The 22,505-nt window shown below is 39.6% G+C and overlaps 1 protein-coding gene across 1 annotated transcript in view; it reads left to right on the top strand.

Moving 5' to 3' along the window:
• Positions 1–22,505, top strand: part of lrp1bb (low density lipoprotein receptor-related protein 1Bb) — a gene marked incomplete at both ends in the record, with an annotated part of 274,243 nt that overhangs the window by 105,924 nt on the left and 145,814 nt on the right. Inside the window, 9 exons of the mRNA XM_083996665.1 lie at positions 3,787–3,906; positions 4,546–4,674; positions 7,255–7,512; positions 9,357–9,519; positions 16,324–16,546; positions 17,860–18,052; positions 18,186–18,329; positions 19,604–19,840; positions 20,429–20,609. Coding sequence (XP_083852791.1) covers positions 3,787–3,906; positions 4,546–4,674; positions 7,255–7,512; positions 9,357–9,519; positions 16,324–16,546; positions 17,860–18,052; positions 18,186–18,329; positions 19,604–19,840; positions 20,429–20,609 — 1,648 coding nt within the window. The remainder of the gene's footprint in view (positions 1–3,786; positions 3,907–4,545; positions 4,675–7,254; positions 7,513–9,356; positions 9,520–16,323; positions 16,547–17,859; positions 18,053–18,185; positions 18,330–19,603; positions 19,841–20,428; positions 20,610–22,505) is intronic.

Genomic DNA, 22,505 nt, shown 5'->3' with positions numbered 1-22,505 from the left:
TTGATTTGATTGACAGAAAGTACATTGAAAGTCAGAAGGAGCAGAATCAATCAATCAATTCCAAGAATGGAACAAGGTACAAACAAATGGTTTTCCCTAGTTAAATAGAGAGTCTCCTCTTTCCTTTGAGCGGTTTGGTGTTTTCAGAGTCATAGTACAAAATATTCTCTGGGTCTTGAAATATTACTCAAAATGCCCCAAAATGCTGGCACATGGCACTGACCATTTTATAAAAGGGCTGGCACTCAATAAATACTAAAGATAGCATGACAATGTGGCCACCGAAGCATACAAAAACTTTACCGGCATGCTGTTCTTTGTGTAATTCTGTGATTTTCAACCTACATTTCTTTCCCTGATTGGTTTACCATTTCACTGTAGAGCTGTCCATTGCGCTGCTTTAGTGCTGCTCTAAAGTCCACCCTGTTGTTCCCACCACAGTCTCACTCCACAGAACCCAAACATAACCAAAACTCATCCTCATTTTCTGCATGAGGGCGACATGAATGTTCCACTTTCATAGCGTGATGCCGTGTATGTTGATATTCACAAAAATATGGTTTGAAGGAAGCATCACAAATACAAGCTTGTTACGTACTACTATCCAATCGACCAAAGTTACCATTGTTGAGCTGTCACTGTCAATTGTCATTGTTAGTTTTAGATGCTAAGTAGCACAACCGTTTAATATGGTACAGACTTTGGAGGCATCCAGTCAAATGAAAGACCAAACAATGATAGAAACAGGCCGTTGTTTTTATAACTCAGAGCTCAATTGGTCTGATAAAGATAATGTAATGTCAGATAAAATAGCAGTGTTTAAGGAAAACATGTTTCTCTACTGCCTATTTCTAATTTAGTCCACCCAAGTAATGTAATTACTATAGTTAAACATGAGTAATCTAGAGCTGGAGAATGCAAGATGGATGCAGTTGTTATGTCATAATCAGCAGCATATTGTGTGACATTAAAATGTTTTAACAGTGGGGCAACAGACTGTTACTGGTAAAACTTGTCTTGTTAAATTGAGCTGAAAATGCATTTCAAAATTGCGGGTAGTGCGAGAGAGCAACAATTGTGTGTACTCCTGAGTGATATGTATCTACAGTATGTATTGTTTTTTTGTTCATTTGTTTCTTGAGGTGTACTCTTTTCATCTCTTGAAATCAAAACAACTCAATCACAGGGTGTAATTAGAGCCCCTATTTTTTTTTTTACCACAGGCTCACAGATGAACGTAATAAGAGCTTTAAGGCAGGGTGTGTGTGTAGGCACCAAGAAACCATTATTGCATTGTGTCTTAACATGGACTAAGATAAACCTTTGGCGCCCATCCACAAAATGTTTTCACTTTAAAAATAAACAGCATTGCATTTCCTACAAAACCTATTAACCAATGCAAATTAGTTATAAGTGAAAGTAAAGTTTAGGAGACTAGGGTGTGTCTTCAGGGATCATATATATGTAACTGCTGTATACTCTGCAGCAGCAACCAGATCTTGGACAGCAGAGCTCATTGCAGGCTTTAACAGTCATTTGGGAAATTTTAGGCCCTCACTAACCTCTTTGACTTGTTTGGTGGTTGAAAAACTACAACCTCTTTTTCGAGAAAAGATGCTACTTTGAGGTGACACTTGATGGCAGTAAAAATGGTTCTTTTTGTGAAAATCTCCCCGTGTTGAATTGTTGGAAACTTTCATTTTGTGCTCAGTTTCTCATAGTTTTGGCAGCTGCAACAATTTGGCCCCTGACAACATCTCTAAGCTCTTTTGACTGATGATGACAAAAACTGTGCTACTGTGGTATTTTCCAATCAAAATGAGCAGCATATGGGTTTGCAGGTTCAAAATCCCTCTCAAAAATGAGATATCGCTTGATAAATTGACTTGCATAACAGCTACTTTTCTTTTTTTACGCACATCAGCAAAAAGGCTTCCATTCCCAATTATGATCAAGTGAGGGAAAATGCTGATTTTCAAACATTGCCCCAAATCCTCCATTATTCATGTGAATAAATGTGTAATTTATGTAAAATCTGAAGCCTTTTTTATTGGAATGAATGCATGTTAGCAAAACCTTTATGTGACATTCTTTTCTCTAGTGTAGAGGGGCATAGAATAACCACACAATAATTAATGTCAACAACATATCCTTCAAGCATTTAAGCACAAGCACTGAGCAGATCCTCTCAGCTCCAATTCTTCACTGCTCCAGAATCTCTGACCACTGCAAGCAGGTGAGAGGTATTAATAAATATCAAAGCAGACTCTATCTGGTCAGTGAGGACCAAAGGCTCCCAGACTTTTACCATTTTAATACTTCTGTGTTTGCTTGCACTCTGTAGGCTCAAAAAAAGAATTGGCCCCAAAATGAAAATTCAGTTATTTTCCACTCAACCCTCTGTCAGTCAAAACTCCTCTTTGGGCTATATGGAAAACGAATACACATACGGTTCAATCCTGTATGGTCGGTTCATCTCAGCTCTCTAGGAAGCTGTGGAGGGAAACAGGGCTATTGTTCTACACTCTGCATATTTTAATATCAATAAAATTACTTCAGTGGAGCTCAGACTTAGTTGTGAGCAGTTTCTTCTCTTCGTGAAATTATTAAAATACTTTTCAGACCTTAATAAATGTATATTGCAGCTCTCTCTTGTTAGTTAACATTCACAAGCTTCTTGTTCTTGTTTCCCTTCACTGTTAAACTGTTCTCATGGTGGTTATCAGTTGACATATTGCTCTCCAACAAGCATTCACAGAGATTTATATATCGCTCTCCAAACAATCCAACTGTGTCATCCATCTTAATGTGTCAGTGAGCCAGCAAGTTTAGATACAGTAATGAAAAACAGACTGCTGATAACTTGGTGTTTAAAAATGTCTGGTCCACTGACATCACATAATTTCAACTCTTCAAAATAAAAACCAAAGACTGTCTTTTCATTTGGAGAGAAACGACAACTGAAGCTTTGATTGTCATTCAGTTCACACTATGCTGCCGAATTAAATACACCCTGTCAAAAAATGATTCTGACTGCTGCCTTTTGCGATGTCTTGAAATGGTTAGCACGGGAAAGACCAAGGACAATCAATGCAAGCCTTTATCTTTTGGGCTGTAAGTTGACATTAATTAATGTTCAGCCTTGGTGTATCAATCTTTGTGCAATTAAAGCTTTGTTTTGAAGCTTATACTACTCAATTGTGCCACTTACTCTGAGGAACATTCATCATGCCACAATTAGCTGTCCTTTGTTCCTTTCTGTTTAAAGATTAGTGCTATGCAGAGCCTTGTCACCGTCTGCAACATTCAGAAAATACACAAAATTACAGTGTTGGTACTTCCTGATGTCAGTTTGTCAAATGATGACCCTACAAGGCGAAGCTTGTAATAACTTTTATTACTTCCTATCAGAAGTCGTAGATTGTTTAATGTCATTTAACTTTATTGGAAAAAAACCACTTGTTTCTGCCCACCAGTTTTGTTCCGTGGAACTTAACAATTAACACAAGGTCACTTTTCACATATTAGATCACAAATGTTACATTAAAAAATAGGTGAATCATACTGAAGAAACTTGTCTAAGATTGGTTTCAAACTCGTCACTATCAGCTGGATTTAAAAAAAAGAAAAGAAAATATGCCAAATTACAAGGGAGCATTTATGAGTGAAACACCCAAGACAAGAGGAAATTCAAAAAGTCATTTCCCAAATCAGAAAGTAATCTCCCATTTCACCTACCCTTTCATACCCTTTACCTCCAATCCTCTTTTTCTCTCTCCCCCACAGAGCTCCTGTCAGCCTGCCACGAGCTCCGGTGCCGCTATGGCTGCATCATGACAAGAAACGGCACCTTCTGTTTCTGCGCTGACGGCTTTGAGGTCGGCGAGGACGGAACGAGCTGCAGAGGTAAGGACTGTGCAGCAGCGCTGGTGGGGGCCCTCCTGCCACGGAGCCCTCCTTGCCTTTACTCTGTCGTCCTCACACCGGTCTCTCCTTTTGCCCTCGGCCACACTTCCTTCAGTTGAATAAGCAGGAGGTGCTGGGTATATGAGAACCATCTGTCTGCAGGCAGGGCCTCATGTACAGTGCATTACACTCCTAACACGTGCACACACACACATTGTATACAGAGTACACCGTTTCTCTGTGTCTCTTTTTATTCTTCATGCACTTACATGCCACAGGCCTAGTTTCTGACAGCTAGTGAGGAAGACGGGTATTTACTGTTTAAGGTGCCTCTAGAGTTCAGTCTGGAGTCTAACTTGGCCTCTGCCTTGCCTAACTTATACCATGGCACACAATTGCATAATTGTGCTGGGGCAAGAGGTTTAATGTAATAGCAGTGCTTCCTGAATTTGATCCTGTTTGTGGAAGATATGAGAGAGTGGTTTATAGGGTAGCAGCTCCAAAAAAAGGCTCATTGGTTATAAAAGTAATTATGCCTGAGGTGCCAGAGTGAGGCCACATTAAGTATACTTTATGTATTTGGGTCATGTTTGAGCACACCTAATTTGTTACAAATGACTCTCTTCCTTTTTCCATAAGATCATGATGAATGTGCCATGTATGGCGCATGCAGCCAAACCTGCACGAACACCTACGGGTCATACAGATGCAGCTGCACAGAAGGATACATCCTACAGCCTGACAGAACATCTTGCAAAGCCAAACAAGGTGAGCGCTACACTCGCATCAGGAAACAACATAATCTGCATAGTGTGTATGTTTCTATTTCTAATAATAAACAGAACAGTTTTTGTTCAGCCAGAGTAGAATTCAAGCTTATCATCACCACAGTGCTCACCAGTGTTGGAAGGGTAAGATTAATGTGCTATAGGAGTGACCACATCTATCACCCGTGTGGGAATAGGTAGACATGGTCAGGCCAGGATAATGATAAAATTAATGAGCATGAGACTTTAAGTGGGAGCAGTCTGGAGTATTTTGTGCAGAGACAATGCCCAGCGTCACCCTGATTTATGTTAATGCTTGATGCTGGTAACAAATCTGTCCCAATGAGTAAAACAGCCCACTTAAAAATAAAACAACCAGAAGAGGTATTGTGTTTTGGTGGTCCGCCATGCTCGAGCACAAGCTTAACCTTGCACAATATATATTTGTGTCACGCATTGAACCGTAAAGTGAAAAAGATTTTTTTTTTTTTTTAGTTTGTTGTCACTATGGCATATATGGGTTGAAGATAGCTGGAGGCCCAATACACCTAGCTGGGGAGAACACCACTGTTGCAGCTTTTAATCAATGTGACTGGTGTCCTACCAGGAATAAACTGAATATGATTACCCATAAACTTAACTGAACCCAATGCTCACATGCATTAATATTAATTTAGAAGAGAGCGATAGTGGTACGGGGATAACTATCGGGTTACCATTAGTTGCAAAAGCTTATGAATATAAATTTCAGATGGAGCTCTCAGAGGCCAGAAGATGAGGAGCGGCAGGATATGAAAAACATTAACGTGTTGAGTGTCGAAGATTGAAGTTAAAACAGCAGCGTACAATTTTATTTATTCATTATTTTGGAGGGGCGGTGGGGAGGGATTAATCATGATTTAATCTCTTCTCATTTGGCTCAGACTAAAGTGAGCGGTATAACATTTTTTTATTCTATTTGTACTAACATAAATCTGACTCCGCTGATGATTTTCATGCCTGCTTGATCATGTGCTTCACTGAATCATGCTAGATACCAAATTAGGGAAGTGTGGGATAATACCTTTATCTGACCAATGCAGAATATTTCATGGCAGGAATTGTGTAAAAGTCCAAATAACAGACCCACCACTGCACATTCAAATGATAAGGCTATAGCTTTACTATTCTATCTGTGTTTTCATATGTTTTCAAGCCTATTTGTTCCTGAGGACATAAAGCAAGTTAGGAGTATGTAGGATTTTTTTCTTTCTCTCTTTAATATAGGTGGTTTTCTTGACCACCAAGAGGCTGTAGTGTTTTGTGGTAAATACTTCTTTTTTAGAATCAGCTGGGGTCTATTTCTCAGACTCTTGGTAGTAGATCAATTGTTCCTTTCATGGAACGTTTGCCAGCCTTTATTAAACTTTATCTATTATAACTTTGAAATACATTGTATGGTGGTCTGTTGTGTCAAAGTGTGGCTGTTATTGCTATGTTTTCTTACAAATCTGTACTAGATTGAGAGCTAAAACAGATCTGTCAAACAGTCGCAACCACATCAACTCTGTAGTGTGGGAGAAAAATGTGTCACACCGAAGAGTTGGTTAAGTTTTGCACCATTTTGATTTAGAGAGTAGCCCTTGACTCAAACTTGTGTGGAAGATCGGGGTAAGTAAGAACCTGATGTCTGGGAATTTGCACGGTCAGTTAAGCCCATAAAGCAGCTTATTTCAGTTTTACTACCATGGATAGTCCTGTCATGAGTCCAAGCAGGAGAGATGGGCTCAGAAAAAAAAAAAGTCCTACCCTTAAACCGGGTTTTTATTAATATTCCTCAATTTGTAGTGTAAGCTGAACTCAATGAACTTTAAGAAAAACTCTTTTTTTGTCTTTTTTGTTTAATTATTTCTCCTCTGCTGCTTCATCGAGTGCATCTTTCGGACGGAATGTGGCAACCATTATTTCCCGTGGACTTCCATGCACCACACTGCAGCACCACAGTTTGTCACTGGGCTTGCGCTTTGCTCAGCACGTTCAATCTAGCAGAACTTTGCTTTCTGTAACGAACACCCATGCAGTCAATAGAAATCGAGACGTCTAGCCAGGCACGGAGAGTAGACTGACTGTAGAAACAGGTGCTGCTCCTTGAGGGCAACCACCACCTCCTCTTTGCTGCTCACTTTCTTTTTGTTATTAGAGAGGCTAGTAATAACGCTTGATTTTTAGCACAGGACAGATACATCTTAGCTTCCTTTGATCAGTGCGTTGGGTCAAATGAACAGCAAAGATCATGTCCTGTCTGAGAGACTTAGATAAGACTAATACCTCTATATACTACTATTTTTCTTTCTTGAGCCTCAGTGTGATCCATGCTTTCTATCTCTAATGGTGAATGATTTTTCTAATGGTATATTTGCTGACCTTTTATCTGTGTTGATGTGTTGCTCACTGTTGTTTAAGCCATATTTGGAAGCAATTTCTTGCGTAATCTTGTCTTTCTGTAAGGTCTCCTCAGTCTCTTGGTGTTTTAACAGTAAAAATAGTGTCACCAAAATAAAGGAACTAAATCAAACTCCCATATTTTTCCCTGTCATTCCAGATCCCGGTGATAGCCGTCCAGCGCTTCTCATTGGTGGTTCAGATCGCATTGTCATCACCCATCTAAATGGAACAGGCCTCAAGCCCCTGAGGTCTTTGGGTGTAAATGGAACACTGGCATTGGATTTTCAGCACAACCAGGAAAGTGTTTGCTGGGTTCTGTCTACAGATTCCTCTGGGCAACTCCGCTGTGCTGAAACGAGAAATCTGCGCGGATTCACACGGGAACATGAAATAAGAACACAACAAAGTTTGCAACGTACGTTTTCAGCTGTTCATGCTTTCCTTTTCTTACATACCTCCCTTTCCTCCCCTTTGTGAGTTTTTTTTTGAAGGATTATCTGAACCCTCACCTCAGAAGAGAGGATAGTGGTGCATTTTCCAGTGGCAATAACATGACTCAAAGCTCTCACAAACCATCCCTTCGGTTGCTTTTTCGCTTTCTTTTTTCTTACACTTTCACCTTCACTTTCTTTCATAATAGGTGCTTTTGAAGGCAGGTTAGACTCAGTGGTATGGACTGCATGCCTTTCTCCTAAAAATGTCCTAAAATTCAGGCCATGCCAGCTTGGCTACTTCTGTGGGGCTTTTTTCCCCATTAGATTGTCTCATAAATACCAAACATCTTTGACATTTATTGTTCATGGTTTTTGCCAGTTTCCATGGTTTTCATTTGTGATTTTCTTTTTTTTTCTTTTTTTGAGAGGTTGGGGATTGGGGTTGACAGCCATCCCAGTTGACATAGGACGAGGGCAGGACACGTCTTTGACAGTTATGGCCAATTTAGAGTTGCCAGTCAACTTAGTATGCATGTCTTTGGGACTCCGGACGGACACAGGGAGGACATGAACACTCCACGTGAAAAGACCCCAGGCTTGGGTATCAAATCAGAACCCTCTTGTTGTTTGGCGACAGGTGCTAACCACTAAGGAGTCCAGGTCTTTTTATTAAGTTTAATGGCAGAAAAAAACAGTCACTGCACCGGGCGCATGGTTCAAAGGGGTTGTACCTAATCTTTTAATTATTCATAGGACTATTCATGGGCATAACATCCCATAAACCGATCACAGTGCCATCACCCATTCCCTTTAAAAGCCAGGAGCGCTTACACTTTGGCTTATTGCTATTATAATGGTGCAGTGTTTCACACAGAATTAGATTCTATTTGCGGTCAGTTGATCACATACCGTCACTGACCAGTGAGCACACAGCAGCTCTGTGACTCTGAGGGACAAAGTGGGGCTGAGTCAGTCAACATGCTGTGCAAAGCTTCACACGGTGAACACTTCTCTGAAGAGCGCCATGCAGGAAATGACCATGATACATGACGATGTTAGGCAACATGTACATATCACTCTTTGGACAAAGTGCTCTAAAATAACAGTGAAACACTGACTTAAGACCAGCTGTTAAAAACCCCTGACAACTCACCTGACCTCCTTCATTCTGAGACCAACACATCATGGGCGCAAAGAGAAGAGACCGTATATTTGCTGTTTAAGCACTATTGGCACTGGATGAACAAACTAAAACTATGTCAGTCTAAAGCTATAACGGAAAGTAGGAGTTGCATTGTGCCTTGTGCCAGGTTGGTACATGATCATGAAGTAAATATGGAGATGCCAATAAACACCTACAGTACATTTTGCTAGTTAGGTTGTTGACATTTGTCCTTCAGAAGAAAACAATGAAAACCTGCCAATCAACCAGGATTCTCAGGGGTCATGGTATAATTTAAAGGACCATTGCACCAATTTTACACATGAAGATTAGTTTACCCGTCATGGTGAGCACTACTTAGTCTTTGAAAGTCATCAGAGTTAATTATTTTTTGGCTTGGTGCCATTTTTTTTTTTTTTTAACAGAAAACTTGAATTACAAACCCATGCCTGAGTTACACATATCAAAGAAATCCAATGTTTATTATGGGATGTGTACAATCTCTAGCAACCAGTATGTTTGGGGTTTGAAAAGGGACTAAACGTTGAGATAGCTTTGCCTCTGTGGTTCTGAAACATATAAAGTTTATTGCATATTATATATTATATATATATAATTCAGCTGTTTTACACAAGAATCTAAGCTCAGTTTGTTTCATTGCAGATGTGGAGCACATGGCCATTGACTGGCTGACGGGGAATTTCTATTTTGTCGACCGGGTCACCGACAAGATATTTGTCTGTAACCATGCTGCCGACACATGTGTGACTATCCTACAACTAGACCTAGTGAATCCTAAAGGAATAGCTCTGGATCCTCTCATGGGGTAAGTATTCTGCAGCCTATATAATGCAACGTTTCTGAAAGGCTTGCAAGACTCATTTATCATCATGCATGTATTGTTAAAAAAAAAAAAAAAACACAAGCAGAGAAGGGGGTAAAAAAAAGAATTACTGTGCATAACACTGACTGGTCTGGAAGAATGTGAGTGAGTTGGAATTAAGGGACCTAAATGATTCTCTTTCCTTCGTCTCTGCCCTTTTCTCTTTGAGCTGTGTAATTTGGTGAATAGCTGTTGATGTTTGAGGCAGCTTCCACTGTCTAGACATTCATTTGTATTCACTGATTTCACCCCTCATCCCTCAATTGAAACTGCCTCAGCAGGACTTTGCATTACAGGGTTTTTTTTTTTTGTCTCTGTAGAGAACACAAAAAAAACAAAGCAACTGCCGATTACAAACTATCCCCACACTGCCCTCGGTGAAATGTGAAACATTTACAGCATGTGGTTTACATTCACACGGATGACAAAGTTGCAGAACTAATATTTGTTCCTAAGCAGTTTCCTTTGTCATTGTGGAAAAGCACAAAATGTCAAAAATAATTTAAATAAATGGCTTTCTCCAGCTGAATGCCAAGATCATCAGTATTTTATTTTATTTTTTATTTTTTTTTTGGTGCTTTTATTTGCTGTGAGCAAAATAAGTGGACATCCATTATATTATGAGGACAGGAGAACATGCTGTTTGAAGGCAAAGCAAATCTTAAATAATTTACCCTTTTTGGGAGATTTTGGAAATGGCAATACACATTAATGGTGCAGAAGCCTTTCTCAAAATAAAAAAAAGGCATCAGTACTGTAATTTGTAGCAGAGTAATAACCTCCATGAAACATTGGAAACTGTGGAAGAAGCTTTCTGCTGTGCACCATGATAGTGTATTAAACTGTATCATGATCACTCCTCATACAGTAGTATCAAGACATTTGTATCTGTATCTTAACACATTCTGATTAATTTAAAGGTTGAAGTTGAACTACATTGTTTCTTTGTGGATTCCTAGTTTGTAGACTTTATTCTTCATACTTTATTATTTACTTAACAGCTCGGGTATAGCAGCTGTAAACCACTGGGTTTAATCAAAATAATTAGCTGCTGGTTTCTTAATGACTTGGACTATTTTGATTTGCTTGGCAGCGTCTCTGTGTACTCATTAAATGCTGGTCAGCCTCTGAAAAGCAATATGGCTAATGATAAATATAGTATATAATGTCGGAGTTGCTTATAAGCTGGCTATGTGTGGATCATCTCCCTTAAGTCAGGATGGCTTTTCTCTGGATTTTAATGTTATCACAGTTGACACACACACACACACACACACACACACACACACACACACAGTGCATATGCACCCATTCCTTCTTTCTTTTCTTTGTATACAGGGATGATGGTGTGTATATAGAATCTCCTGGCACACAAGGGAGCAGGACATGCAGGCAGCTGGCTAGATTGACTGTATAAGAAGTTTTCCAAGGCTTCTTCCCGACTCTAATTGGAGAGACATGGTTGTTTCTGTTTTCCGTTTCTGAAAAAGTGAGCCCGAGAGAGGTCTGTCAGCCTGGAGCAATGGAGTGAAAACAAAAGAAATCAAGGAGGTGTTATAGGAGCACAGCGTGAGGAGCAGTGTTTATAGAATATGCTCTGGTTTGGCACTCCATTTTTATTGTCCTGCCTCTCTTACTATCGAGTAAGGCATTTTAACGTTGCTATAGGACAGCCTTTTGATGGAAAACCCTTTTTTATTTTATGGTCCATTGGCTAAAATTCTTATCAGCATTACAAAACTGAAGCTTCCTGGGAGTCCCATTTTAGTCCATACCTGTGACAGGAAGGGATATTCTCTTTTACTTTTTTCTGTTTTTGAATGTCCTATATAATCATGTTTGGCAAGATTAGTCAAGCCTGGATGATGTAGTATGCCACATTCACGGGTGTCTGCTGTTCAGCACAAGACATTAGACCACTGAGACAGCCTGTGGAAATTATGTTAGTCTACTGCTAATTTATTTTACCAAATACATTTTGGAAAAATGTTATTACTTGGATTATGTTCTGTGGCAACATTTGTCATGTGGTGGTGCAATGCTAATCTTTTTATGGGGCTCGCCAAATTTATTATAATCATTCCTACGGGAGCCATGAAAGTCTGTACCAATTTTCATGACAATCCTTCCAACAGTCGTTGATATATTTTACAAAAACTCATCTAAACATCTAAATGTCATGGTGGTCCCAGAGGAAAAGTTAGGGGATGTCACACTGAGTCATTTTCATATCTGAAAATTCGTACAGTACTTGCTACTTTTATTTGCTATGAAGGTTGTTCATACAAGTATTTCAAGTTGGATTCATCAAAATCTCAACTGCATAAACTCGCTTATTACTGCAAGGTACATGCTGATGAGATACATTTCTTCATCATATACAGATGTCTCTTTGGGTCTCATTAAAAAAAAAAAATTACAGGAGTAAAACAAGAAATACATATTGTTTAACCTCAAGTGCTGTCAGAAATAAGCAAATAAAATAAAACATGAAATAGAGTCAGTTGCCATATAGACAAAACATTAGAAAATACTGTAATAATCCAACACAGTTGTGTTATCAGAACAGCACAGTGCAGGGGAATGAGGGAAGGAATCTAATACAGAGAGGTCTATGACTTACGTATATTAGAGACAGACAGTCCAGGGGGAACAGATATTGAACTGGAGAATATTGCAGCCTAGAGTATGGAGATGTTACACTGTTTGGTGTTACAACAGAGGTTCATACTGGACTTCTTGTACACGGACCTTGAGGCTGACTGTCAAAGTGATAGAATTTTCCTAACAACGACTGACTTGTATAATGTGCTGTGACGAAATATGGCAATATAAATGCAAATGTCTAAAAAAATCTCTCAGGAAATTGGTTAACCACGGTGGTGATGATGGTAAACAGAATATTATCATGCATTAAGTTTGTCATAGATTTGTTTTAAACTTGAGAATCAAATCCCCTGCTATTCCTAGCATCAACAATTGTTTTCTCTCTGTGGGGAAAGGCAGTCTATTTGTTTAACACGACAGGTCTAGACCACTTGTGAATTTTAGACATACCCAAGAGAAAAGTTGAGAAAATTGGTGAATTCTACAGATTCTCCCGAATTACCCATCAGCAGTTGAGAATCTCTTTGATGGCCTTCGTTCTAGCATAAGGCTTATTATCAGTAAGATACCCAATAGTGTATTATAGCAGTGAGTTGTCTTGGTAACAGACTGCCATCATGTCTAAAAATGGAAAAATGGGATAGTATATGAAGGTCAGAGAGGATACTGCAGCTGTTCGTAGATTTCCAAAAGAATAGTGGCATAAGCAAATGTTTGACTTCAAAATACAAAAAAAGTAAAACTGTGTAATACAAATTCCCCACAGCTTTTGAGTTACGCTCACTTTCAAACTAAGTCACCAAATTATTACATTTAAGAGTTTTGCAGAATGGAATAGGAAAACACAAAAAAGACCATCACTTTAAAGGATGTGTTGCAGTTTAATATTTGATGCGTCACCATACTTACTGTAAGTAAGAAAGTGACATACACAAACAGAGATATCTCGTTGTCAAAGGTCAAAACCCTTGACAAACTAAAAAAAACTGCTAATGTGGACAAAGTAGCTGAAGGACATCAGAGAAAATGTATAGTATATTATGTAGTATACAGCTTTTACTGTTCATCACTTGTAACCATGGGGTAGTTAAAGTGTCTTCACAGTTTTCTGTCTCACCGTGAGATTTTTCACTCATCCCAAGCAGTTCATTTTATCAGGGATGCTCAGTTCCAGAATCCAACATGGATCTAGTAGCTGCAGATTTATAGTAGCATCAGCACCATCCTAATCCCAGAAAGCTATCATTTGTATGCCACATGGAGGTGCACCTGTTTGGGGAGCTGGGTTCCTTGCTGACGCTGACAGTTTTTCAGCGCAGCCTGATCTGGGGTTCAAAGGCCATCCCATCTCTCCCCTGACTTGACTTGTGCAGATTAAGTCGGCTTCCCACTGCTCTCTGGCTAGAGCTCGTTATCATTGGAAGCTGTTGGAGCTCCGTCCTCACAGTGCCACAGTAAGACAGCGTGGCAAGCCCTCCATGTTAATTAGTGTATGTGCAGACCTAGAAATTCCATCTACTTAAAGTGGCAATCCAAGATAAATCTTTATTTGTGTTAAAGGACTTTTCATGTATTGTCTGATGTTATTCAGTCTCCGAGAAACACACCAGTCTACAGATTATACCTGTTTTCTTTTGAGTTACACTGTATCTTTTTTAGAATTGACTCTCAAGCCCTCCTTGTTTCAGAGGTACTTACAGTAGATGGTTTGCGCAACATATACTTTCTATCAATTTATGTCTGCTCACGTTGCCTGGGGTCCTCTGCAGCCCGGCCTCTACATGTCCCAAAATTTGCCACAAAAAAAGGGGGAAATTATGTGTTTGTTGCAATGTGTACAATGTTTAAATCTTGTTTCACTCTAACATTATATACCCCTTTATGTGTTGCTTTAATTTATCTATAATTTTTCTTTTTTTTAAGTATATTTTGTGGGCATTTTCACCTTTATTGGACATAGAGAGACAGGAAATGGGGAAGCAGGGAGAGGGGGAATGACATGTAGTAAATGGCCGCCCCATGCGGGATTCGAACATAGCCCCTGTAATTGGGGTGCCCGCTTTACCGATTCCCCTGTAACTTTTGTTATCTTTTTTTTACCCTTGTCTTTTTTATAGTTAACACTTTTCTTTTTCTTCAGCCACAGATGCCTCCTATAATGACTTTAATTAGTGTCCTCTGAGCTGGAGCCCATTTCATCAGAGCAAAATTGTTACACAGTGCTACAAAACACATTATTCCTTCCCCAATAATAATGAATCTGTTCACAAAAAGGCATTGTGAAATAAATGTAAACAGTAACCTTTTTAGGTATTTAAAGACAGTACAATACATAATACAGTTATTCGTCCTGTAAGTCACACATTACCTGTTGTTGGTGGTTTTATTTATCAAAACCGAAATCAAGGTATTTTTACAATGAGGTATTTCTACTGTAGAACACACATCTTTACGGAACCATATTTCCACACTGAAGGAAGGAACGTGTTTAACTTTTGTCATCCTCCAGTCTGTTGCCTCCCCTTTCATTTTATGTTGTGCCTGCAGACACCTCACAGTTTGTACTGAGAGTGAATGGGGCTGAAAGCAATTGTCACAACAGAGGACATTTTTCCGAATAAAATTGAAAGTCGGAGTAATTCTGGAACCCACATATAGGGAGTTAATTGTCACTAATAACTGGTGCTCTGTGCCTGAGAAGCAATTCTTTCTCACGTTCGTAGCAGGCTCACAGCAGGTGTGGAGCTATAGTTGGGAGACACGTTCGTACACGGCAGTTTTCATGCAGCTGTGTTTTACGGTGACTTCTCTCATTTCCCTCTGAGATAAGTATACGTTTGGAACAGTTGTGACTGGATGCAGGGCACTGACTGTGGGTAGAGCTTTGCTGACATAATCACTAATCTAATATTAACACCTTATTATAATTGGAGCCTGACGCCTATTTAGATCTAATCTAGCATGTGCAATCTGTCTTTTCATACTTTTCAGGAACAGATTCATTTGTTGGATTGTAGCAATTCGACTTGAACTGTTGATTTCAAAAACAAGTCCTATAGATAGTTTAGGCCAAGCATCGCCAAACGAATCAGTGACCTTGGTTATTGTTTCCGTGTGCCTCACTCAAAGGCAGACATACAGTAATAACATGATGCTCTGTATATCAAGAGTAAAAAGTATGTTGCACAGTTGCATTCAATTTTCCTTTGTTCGTGTTTGTCACTTTCTGCACATAACAGACTTAAAACTTAAAATGAATGGTTTATGAAACAATGGACCTGTCTTTGTTGACAAAAGGAGGCCTTAGATTTCTAGCTGCAAATGTCAGTTTTGACAGCCAACATAAATGTCAGAGGATTTTATGAGTTCACAGTTTAATTAGGTAACTGGCTAAGAGCAGGCTACTGTTAGCCCCACAGGTAGTTAAGTTGTTTCAAAAGAAGAGTCCTGTAAATTAAGTCTTCCACTTCTTTGTAGCTTGATTGATTTATTGCTTAATTGTGCCAAAAGACTAATTTATATTCCTCACTATTATTACTGTATATAAGAATTATAGTGTCAGGCTATGTTATTTCATTTTAACATAACTGCATTTGGATGCCTACCTCACTTGGCAAGAGAGAAATGATTACTCACACATTTGCTCATTTGGTTTTGGTTTTATATGGTTTTATATATATATACATACAGTATATGAAAAAAAACAAGAAGTATCCCACCCAAGTCTCTGCCATACTGTATCAATCGTACTACAGCTCCATGCACAGCACTTCAACATGTGGACGTATCAAAAGCTTGTCATGCCTGTCGTGCCTCATTATGCTTGCAAGGGTGTGATTGGATAATCACTGTACAGCAGATGCATTTATACAGTGATTTGCTGCTTGAAACAACATATCATGCTATATAGCAACATGTTTCATCAAATGTCTTGAGGTAAATGCAGCATCACACGAAGCAAGCCCAAGCAATACACTAATATTTATGTGCATAGTGTGGTTGTGATTTATTTGCTGTATGTAAAAGAAATGCAGTAAGTTCTTAGAAGATCTGGAGCAAAGAGTGAAAGTCTGCTCCCACAATAAAGTGGACAACATCCTTTGTAGTATTTAATAATGTGATTACTCCCACTCTCTGCAGAATGCTTTTCTTCACTGACTATGGGAACGTGGCCAAGGTGGAGCGCTGCAATATGGACGGCACCAACCGGACCCGGCTGGTGGATTATAAAATTGAGCAGCCCACTGCTGTGGCATTGGATGTGGTCAAGAAGCTGGTGTACTGGGCAGACGCCTACCTGGATTACATTGATGTGGTGGATTATCATGGCAGGAATAGGCACACAATTATCCACGGGAGCCAAGTGAGTATCACGTTTCACCGTAAGCGCTGCTTTTTTTGTCTTCCATGGGCTCCACATCATAAGGAACCATTGTGGACAAATGTCATTGGGAATCTGAATAGACAACTGTCGCCTCTTATCAGCACTTTCTCCCTCTTCATTTGAGGAGAGTTGTGAGATTGTGTCATGTCAGTGAGTGTTTCTGTGTTAATTTGCAGATTCAGGGCATGGTGCTTTATATCACAGCTAGACAGGTGGTACATTTTGTGCTCATTGTTATAATTCATTCGTCATTTTCATAGAAAAAGGGCTTTTGAATGGCTAACAGATGATTTATTAACTTGCAAAAACCGAGGCACATGTGTGGCTGTCTTTTAAATAAGCATATGACTTGTCTCTACTGTAGTCCTCTTCTGAAGGCTTTCATCATAAATTATGACTATTCAGTAAGTACAGTAACCCTTTCAAGGAGCTTGGACTAGACATTCACCCTTTCGTAAGGAAAGAAAGAAACAAGGTTTTGCTGAACAGTATATTACCTTCCCTGATAGTTTGTGATCTTATTAGGATTATCATGTCAGGTAAGCTCATTTTGTCTTTGTTTATCAGAGTCAGTAATCAGAAATCACTTTTTTCATTTATTCTCAATATATTGGCATTTTCCAAAAGCTGTTAATTACATTTTATTTCATATTGGTTTTACATGTGAAGCTGATCATCTTGAAAATAAGTTAAAATACAATTTTTTTTCGTACTATATAGATTTAATCAACACTTATTTGTTTCTGTCATCATATTCAATCAAGCACGGACCAAGCAGCACACAGTACATGTGCTGTATAATAGGTAAAGATGCAAGTGCAGTATACTGTATGTATATATCCTTTGAAGCAGTATGTGTGAAAGCTCCCGATGTAAAAGTAGAGTGCTGAGGCAAATTCCACAGAGAGAGATGGTTGAGTGGTTTGTTTATTTATATATTCTGAAGCATGTTTCTTGGTGCCCCTGATGTTAAGGTGTCACTCGGTGAGCAGATTTACTCCTTGTGAATGCAGATCATCCAGCCATGTCGCTTAGTGTGTGTCAGCCTGCTAAATGTAGCATGGAGGTTGTGGCGTCAGGGCCGCAGTCGCTTCCCCTCGGAGCTCAGTTTCTGACCCTGTTTGGGCTGCCAAATGCACAGCTCCACCACTTTTCCCCATCCCCCCTCATGGCTGAACTCATTAATTTATTTTTTGTTATTGTTGTCCTCTTATTCCTCTTGTGGTTTTACTTATTTTTGGCTTCGGGAATGAAGGGGAAAAAAAGCACCATGAATCTGTCTTGTTTTTCAGGTGTCGTACATTTATGCATTAGCTGTGTTTGAGGATTACATCTATGCTACCCACTCTGACCCTTCCAAAGGGAGTTCTTCTGTGGAGCTGCTGCTGATCCACAGGTTCAACATCACAGCAGAGAGCACGACACTGGCCAGCCTGGGGAATACTAGAGGGCTCCGTGTTTACCACAAACTCACTCAGCCAAAAGGTAAAGAACATTTTCTATAGTGTCAGAATTTACCCCATTTGAATGAATCGCAAGCTGGAGTTTGTGTTAAGTACAGATGACGCTAATCATTGGCTTGTAATAATTTTGCTGTCATCTCAAATTCTGTCTGCAGTCAGGAGTCATGCATGTGACACAGACTCATATGGAAAGCCAGGCGGCTGCTCCCACATCTGCCTTTTGAGTGGCAGCTACAAGTCCAGAACCTGCCGTTGTCGTACCGGCTACAGCCTGGGCTCTAATGGACAATCCTGCAAAAGTCAGTACACAGTATTTTGTCTTGGATGGAGAAATGATTATACACTTGTGTGTTTTGGTACATATCCATCAAAGCAATCATGTTTCTTCCATAGAAATCCACCTATATAAAGCATTGCCATTGTGAGTGCTTTGGTTCATCATGAATACGAATCCTGACTTTATCCCTGAAAAGGACGTTCTGCATCACTGCTCTCTTTGATACTGACATGAATCCATAAAGGTCACGTGTCATATTAGAACTGAGGGTGTGCCACATATGCATCAGCCTTTGAGTGACAGTGATAAAGACGAGCGCTGGCGAACACGGACCCATTTGAAAGTGACGTTCCGCTATCGACCCATCGCAATCCTGATTGATTATTGTCATAATGAGGTTTTAAGTTTGTCTGCAGTTGTTGTCTGTTCTGATCAATTGCTGGACATTGTGCAGTTGACAATAAAAGCATAAGATCAAATTGATGACACAATCTGGGGCCCCACCATGTTTCGATTGGGGTAAAGAGTCACTGGGATGCTTGGCATGACACATTTGATTTATTCCCCTCTCAGAGATGTTCTGATGACACAAGCTATCTCTCCCTTGCTCACGCTTTCCCTCTCCCTAAGTATAATGAGATTCGGTGCTAAATGGTAGTGCTTCTTCATACAGCAGTCACGGTGGGGTTTGATATCTGGGTCTCTTGCAATGTTTAATTGTCTCTTGGGTAGTTGGTCTCTCCCTCACAAAATGATAAATTGAAGTGAGGCATGTGTGGTCCTCACCTCCAGCATCATAGTCTCTTGGGTGGGGGCTGAGAGTGAGGAGAGGTCTGCTTCTCTCACTGGAAGCCCTCCTTCATTCCTGCTCTTACCTCTCTGGAGGATCCCAAAGGGTTCGGGAACATACAGCCCCCTGAGCGGCTGGCGAGTCACTGAGGAGCTGCCTCAGCTTTCTAGGCCTCTCTGTTTGCCTTTCTACCCAGACACCGTGTTATTTTAGATCAGAAGCAGTGTTCACAGCCAAGGTAAGTATTGCCATTGTGTGTTTGCTGAAGCATTTTGCTTCTTTTACTGTCAAGGCAGCATTGTAGCAGGAGCGTGATTGAGGGGGGAGAGTATAGTCATTGGCACTGATTACTGGCTCCATTAAGGTGAATGGATGGCCCTGGCTGTTGCTCACATATAAGAACAATGTGGCCAGTAAGAGGGTTTAATGCTGGGATCAGCATTGATGAATTAGACCAATTAATTGACAATAACAGTAAAGGGGTTCTGTCCTTTCTTGCCTTGTAGAGCCCAAAAATGATCTGTTCCTGTTCTACGGCAAGGGGCGCCCGGGCGTCATCCGAGGCCTGGATATGAACATCAAGTCCAGCGATGAGCACATGGTGCCAATTGAGGACCTGGTCAACCCTCGAGCCATCGACTACCATACAGAAATTGGACATATCTACTTTGCTGACACCACCAGTTTCCTCATCGGGCGGCAGAAGATAGATGGAAGTAACAGAGAGACGATACTCAAAGATGGTGGGCCTAAAAGCTGTTTTTAGACTAATTGCAATATTTCTCTATCATAAATTAAGTTGACTCAGTGCATTAGCTTATAATAGTGACCCTCTAATGTAAGGTTAATGCTTTTCAGGGCTCTTAATCTACTCAAAACACACTCCATATACGTTAAAACATAGGCCTACAACTCACAAACTGTAAAACATTTTTTTAACTAAACTGGCAAAAATCTGTTCCACAGACAGGCAGTTTTATATTATTTATGTAAGTACTTAAATAATTAAGCACTATTTGTATAGTTGAATCTTTATCAAACAATGTTTAATTGGGAGAGCGTATAATAGGGTACAATACAAAAAGAAACTACTGCATATTTAAAAACTGATTTTATTAATACTAAATATTGGACAATTCCATTTGTATAAACTGTATTTTCTTTGCATTTTCTTGACACTTAGAATGCTGTTTGTAACTCTTATTTTCCATACATTAGATATTAATATTTCTATTTGTCCCTGAGGGGCATACATATTTTTAAAAATTCAAGTCAGATGACTTTTGTATGTGGTGATTCTGTTGAATTCTGTGCTGAGGTTTCTTTTGTAGAACTCGACAATGTTGAAGGAATCTCAGTGGACTGGATTGGGAATAACTTGTACTGGACCAATGACGGCTACAGGAAGACAATCAGCGTTGCCAGGCTGGAAAGAGCCTCACAAACTAGGAAGACTCTGTTGGAAGGGAATATGTCGCACCCTCGGGCCATTGTGGTCGACCCCCTTAACAGGTCAGTGAAAAAAAAATCTTGGTATTGTACTGTGGGTACAAAAGAGTACTTTTTTGTAGAGAGTACCGAGTATTTCTAGCAAAACATGCTTGTAACACGTCTACAAAAGATAAAGGTATGGGTATGGTTAAAAATTAGACATCTGCAGGCTATAGGTGCTGTAAGAAAAAGGTTGTCCTGTGTTGCAGTTGGTTTCAGTACAATTTCCTTCAGCAGTGACAGTAAATGAGAAAAAATGTTATCTTGCCACTCATATCTCCTAATGGGGTTTGGAAGGGGGAAAAAGGGTGGATAGGCTTTTTATGATTTTCTGTGATCTCACTTTAGTTCAATAGTGTGATGCATATAACATAAATGCCATCAGGTCCTGGGTCTGGTTACATCTTGGTCAAATTAAAATTAATAGAAATTATAAAATGATGGTATAGATTCTGTATTCAATCATTACCCTCAGCCTTTGTGTTCCCCCCAGTACCATGACGACTATAGATTTTGCCTTTGTTAAATCTAACCAAGGTGAAATGGCTTTCAGCCACTATGCTACCCACTGCTGGAACCAGTTCCCAGTGGAGATCAAATCTGCCCAAACCATAAGGGGCTGAAAATGACTCTTTCCTGCTCTGCCTTCATCTAATCTTTTCATCTTCCACTTTCATGAGATATTATGATACTATATTTTATCATATTTTCCCCCTTTTTCCTATTGTCTTTTATTTCCATTTTCATTTGTGCTTTACTTCTTTCAAGCACATGGAATAACATCTGTGGATGTTGATGTTCTATACAAATACATTTGCTTACATTTGGTTAGGACTTCTTTTGAAACTTACGGGTGTGGTGCATGTGGACTGCAAATCTGGATTTGTGCAGTACTTTTGCTGATTGTGAGTCTCGTTTACCTGCTTTGTTACACTGTAATAGGTGTAGGTTTTGGCAGATTTGAAAACTGGAAATTTAGAAAAAAAAGTCCTTAAATTGCTGCAAAATGTATGCAGCATTTGTCTTCCTATATTTTTTGGCTCAGACACCAGTGTAGGAATTTAATCACTGCTTTTTCCAACATAACTGACAACAATCATTGTCAGTGATCCATGAAGTAGATTAAAATGGGGGACTACCTCCGTGGTCTCAGTGGGTGATTCATGTTATCCAGATCCAAAGACCACTGTGCCTTTTTGTAGATGCTAATCCTGAAGATCATCTGTTTCAGCAGATATCTGCTTTGACTGATGATTAGACTAAGCACCTTTCAAAAGAACATGTGTAAATGATGAGAGCACCCCCTACCTTCAAGTAAACCAGCACGGTTAAACTAAGAAAATCTGAGGGACTCTGCTATTTTAATGAGCAGGGGGTTGCAGAGGCTTTTGAGAAATATAATGGTGGCTCATGTTGTTCCTAAACCCTAAACAGAGCTCCCAGCTCGTTAACCACAATAAACCTGTTTGATAGCTGTTTCTCCACATTACTCACACGTAGATCATCTCTTTGCTCTTCCTGTGCAAGTTTATGTATAGACGATCCCACCAGCAAAGATGGTAATTAACATATAGAGAAGATGCTGCAAATCTCAAATTCATTGAGTGTCTTAAGGATCTTAAGGATTAACACTTTCAGGCTTAAATCGTATTAACACACACCAAATCCATAGCAGTCGGAGATTAGTTTTCAAGCCTCAACGGGGTTGTTCTGAACATTTCGCTATACACAGCTGTTTCACTGCTATACTCATGGCACACAGAGCACAACCGAAAACCAAAAGTTATTCATCGTAAGTTTTGATTGTTTTATTCCATTTGTCTGTACCATTAATCAGTTCCTTTGTGTCCTGAAGTGGAGGGCTGTCAAGAAAAGTTAGGCAACCAGTGCTTGAAAGCTTAAAAATGGACATCAGTT

The sequence above is a fragment of the Trachurus trachurus genome (assembly GCF_905171665.1).
Source record: "Trachurus trachurus genome assembly, chromosome: 21".
NCBI classification, from domain to species: domain Eukaryota; kingdom Metazoa; phylum Chordata; class Actinopteri; order Carangiformes; family Carangidae; genus Trachurus; species Trachurus trachurus.
Note: the sequence above shows the minus strand (reverse complement) of the source record. Positions and strands in the feature narration are given on the sequence as shown.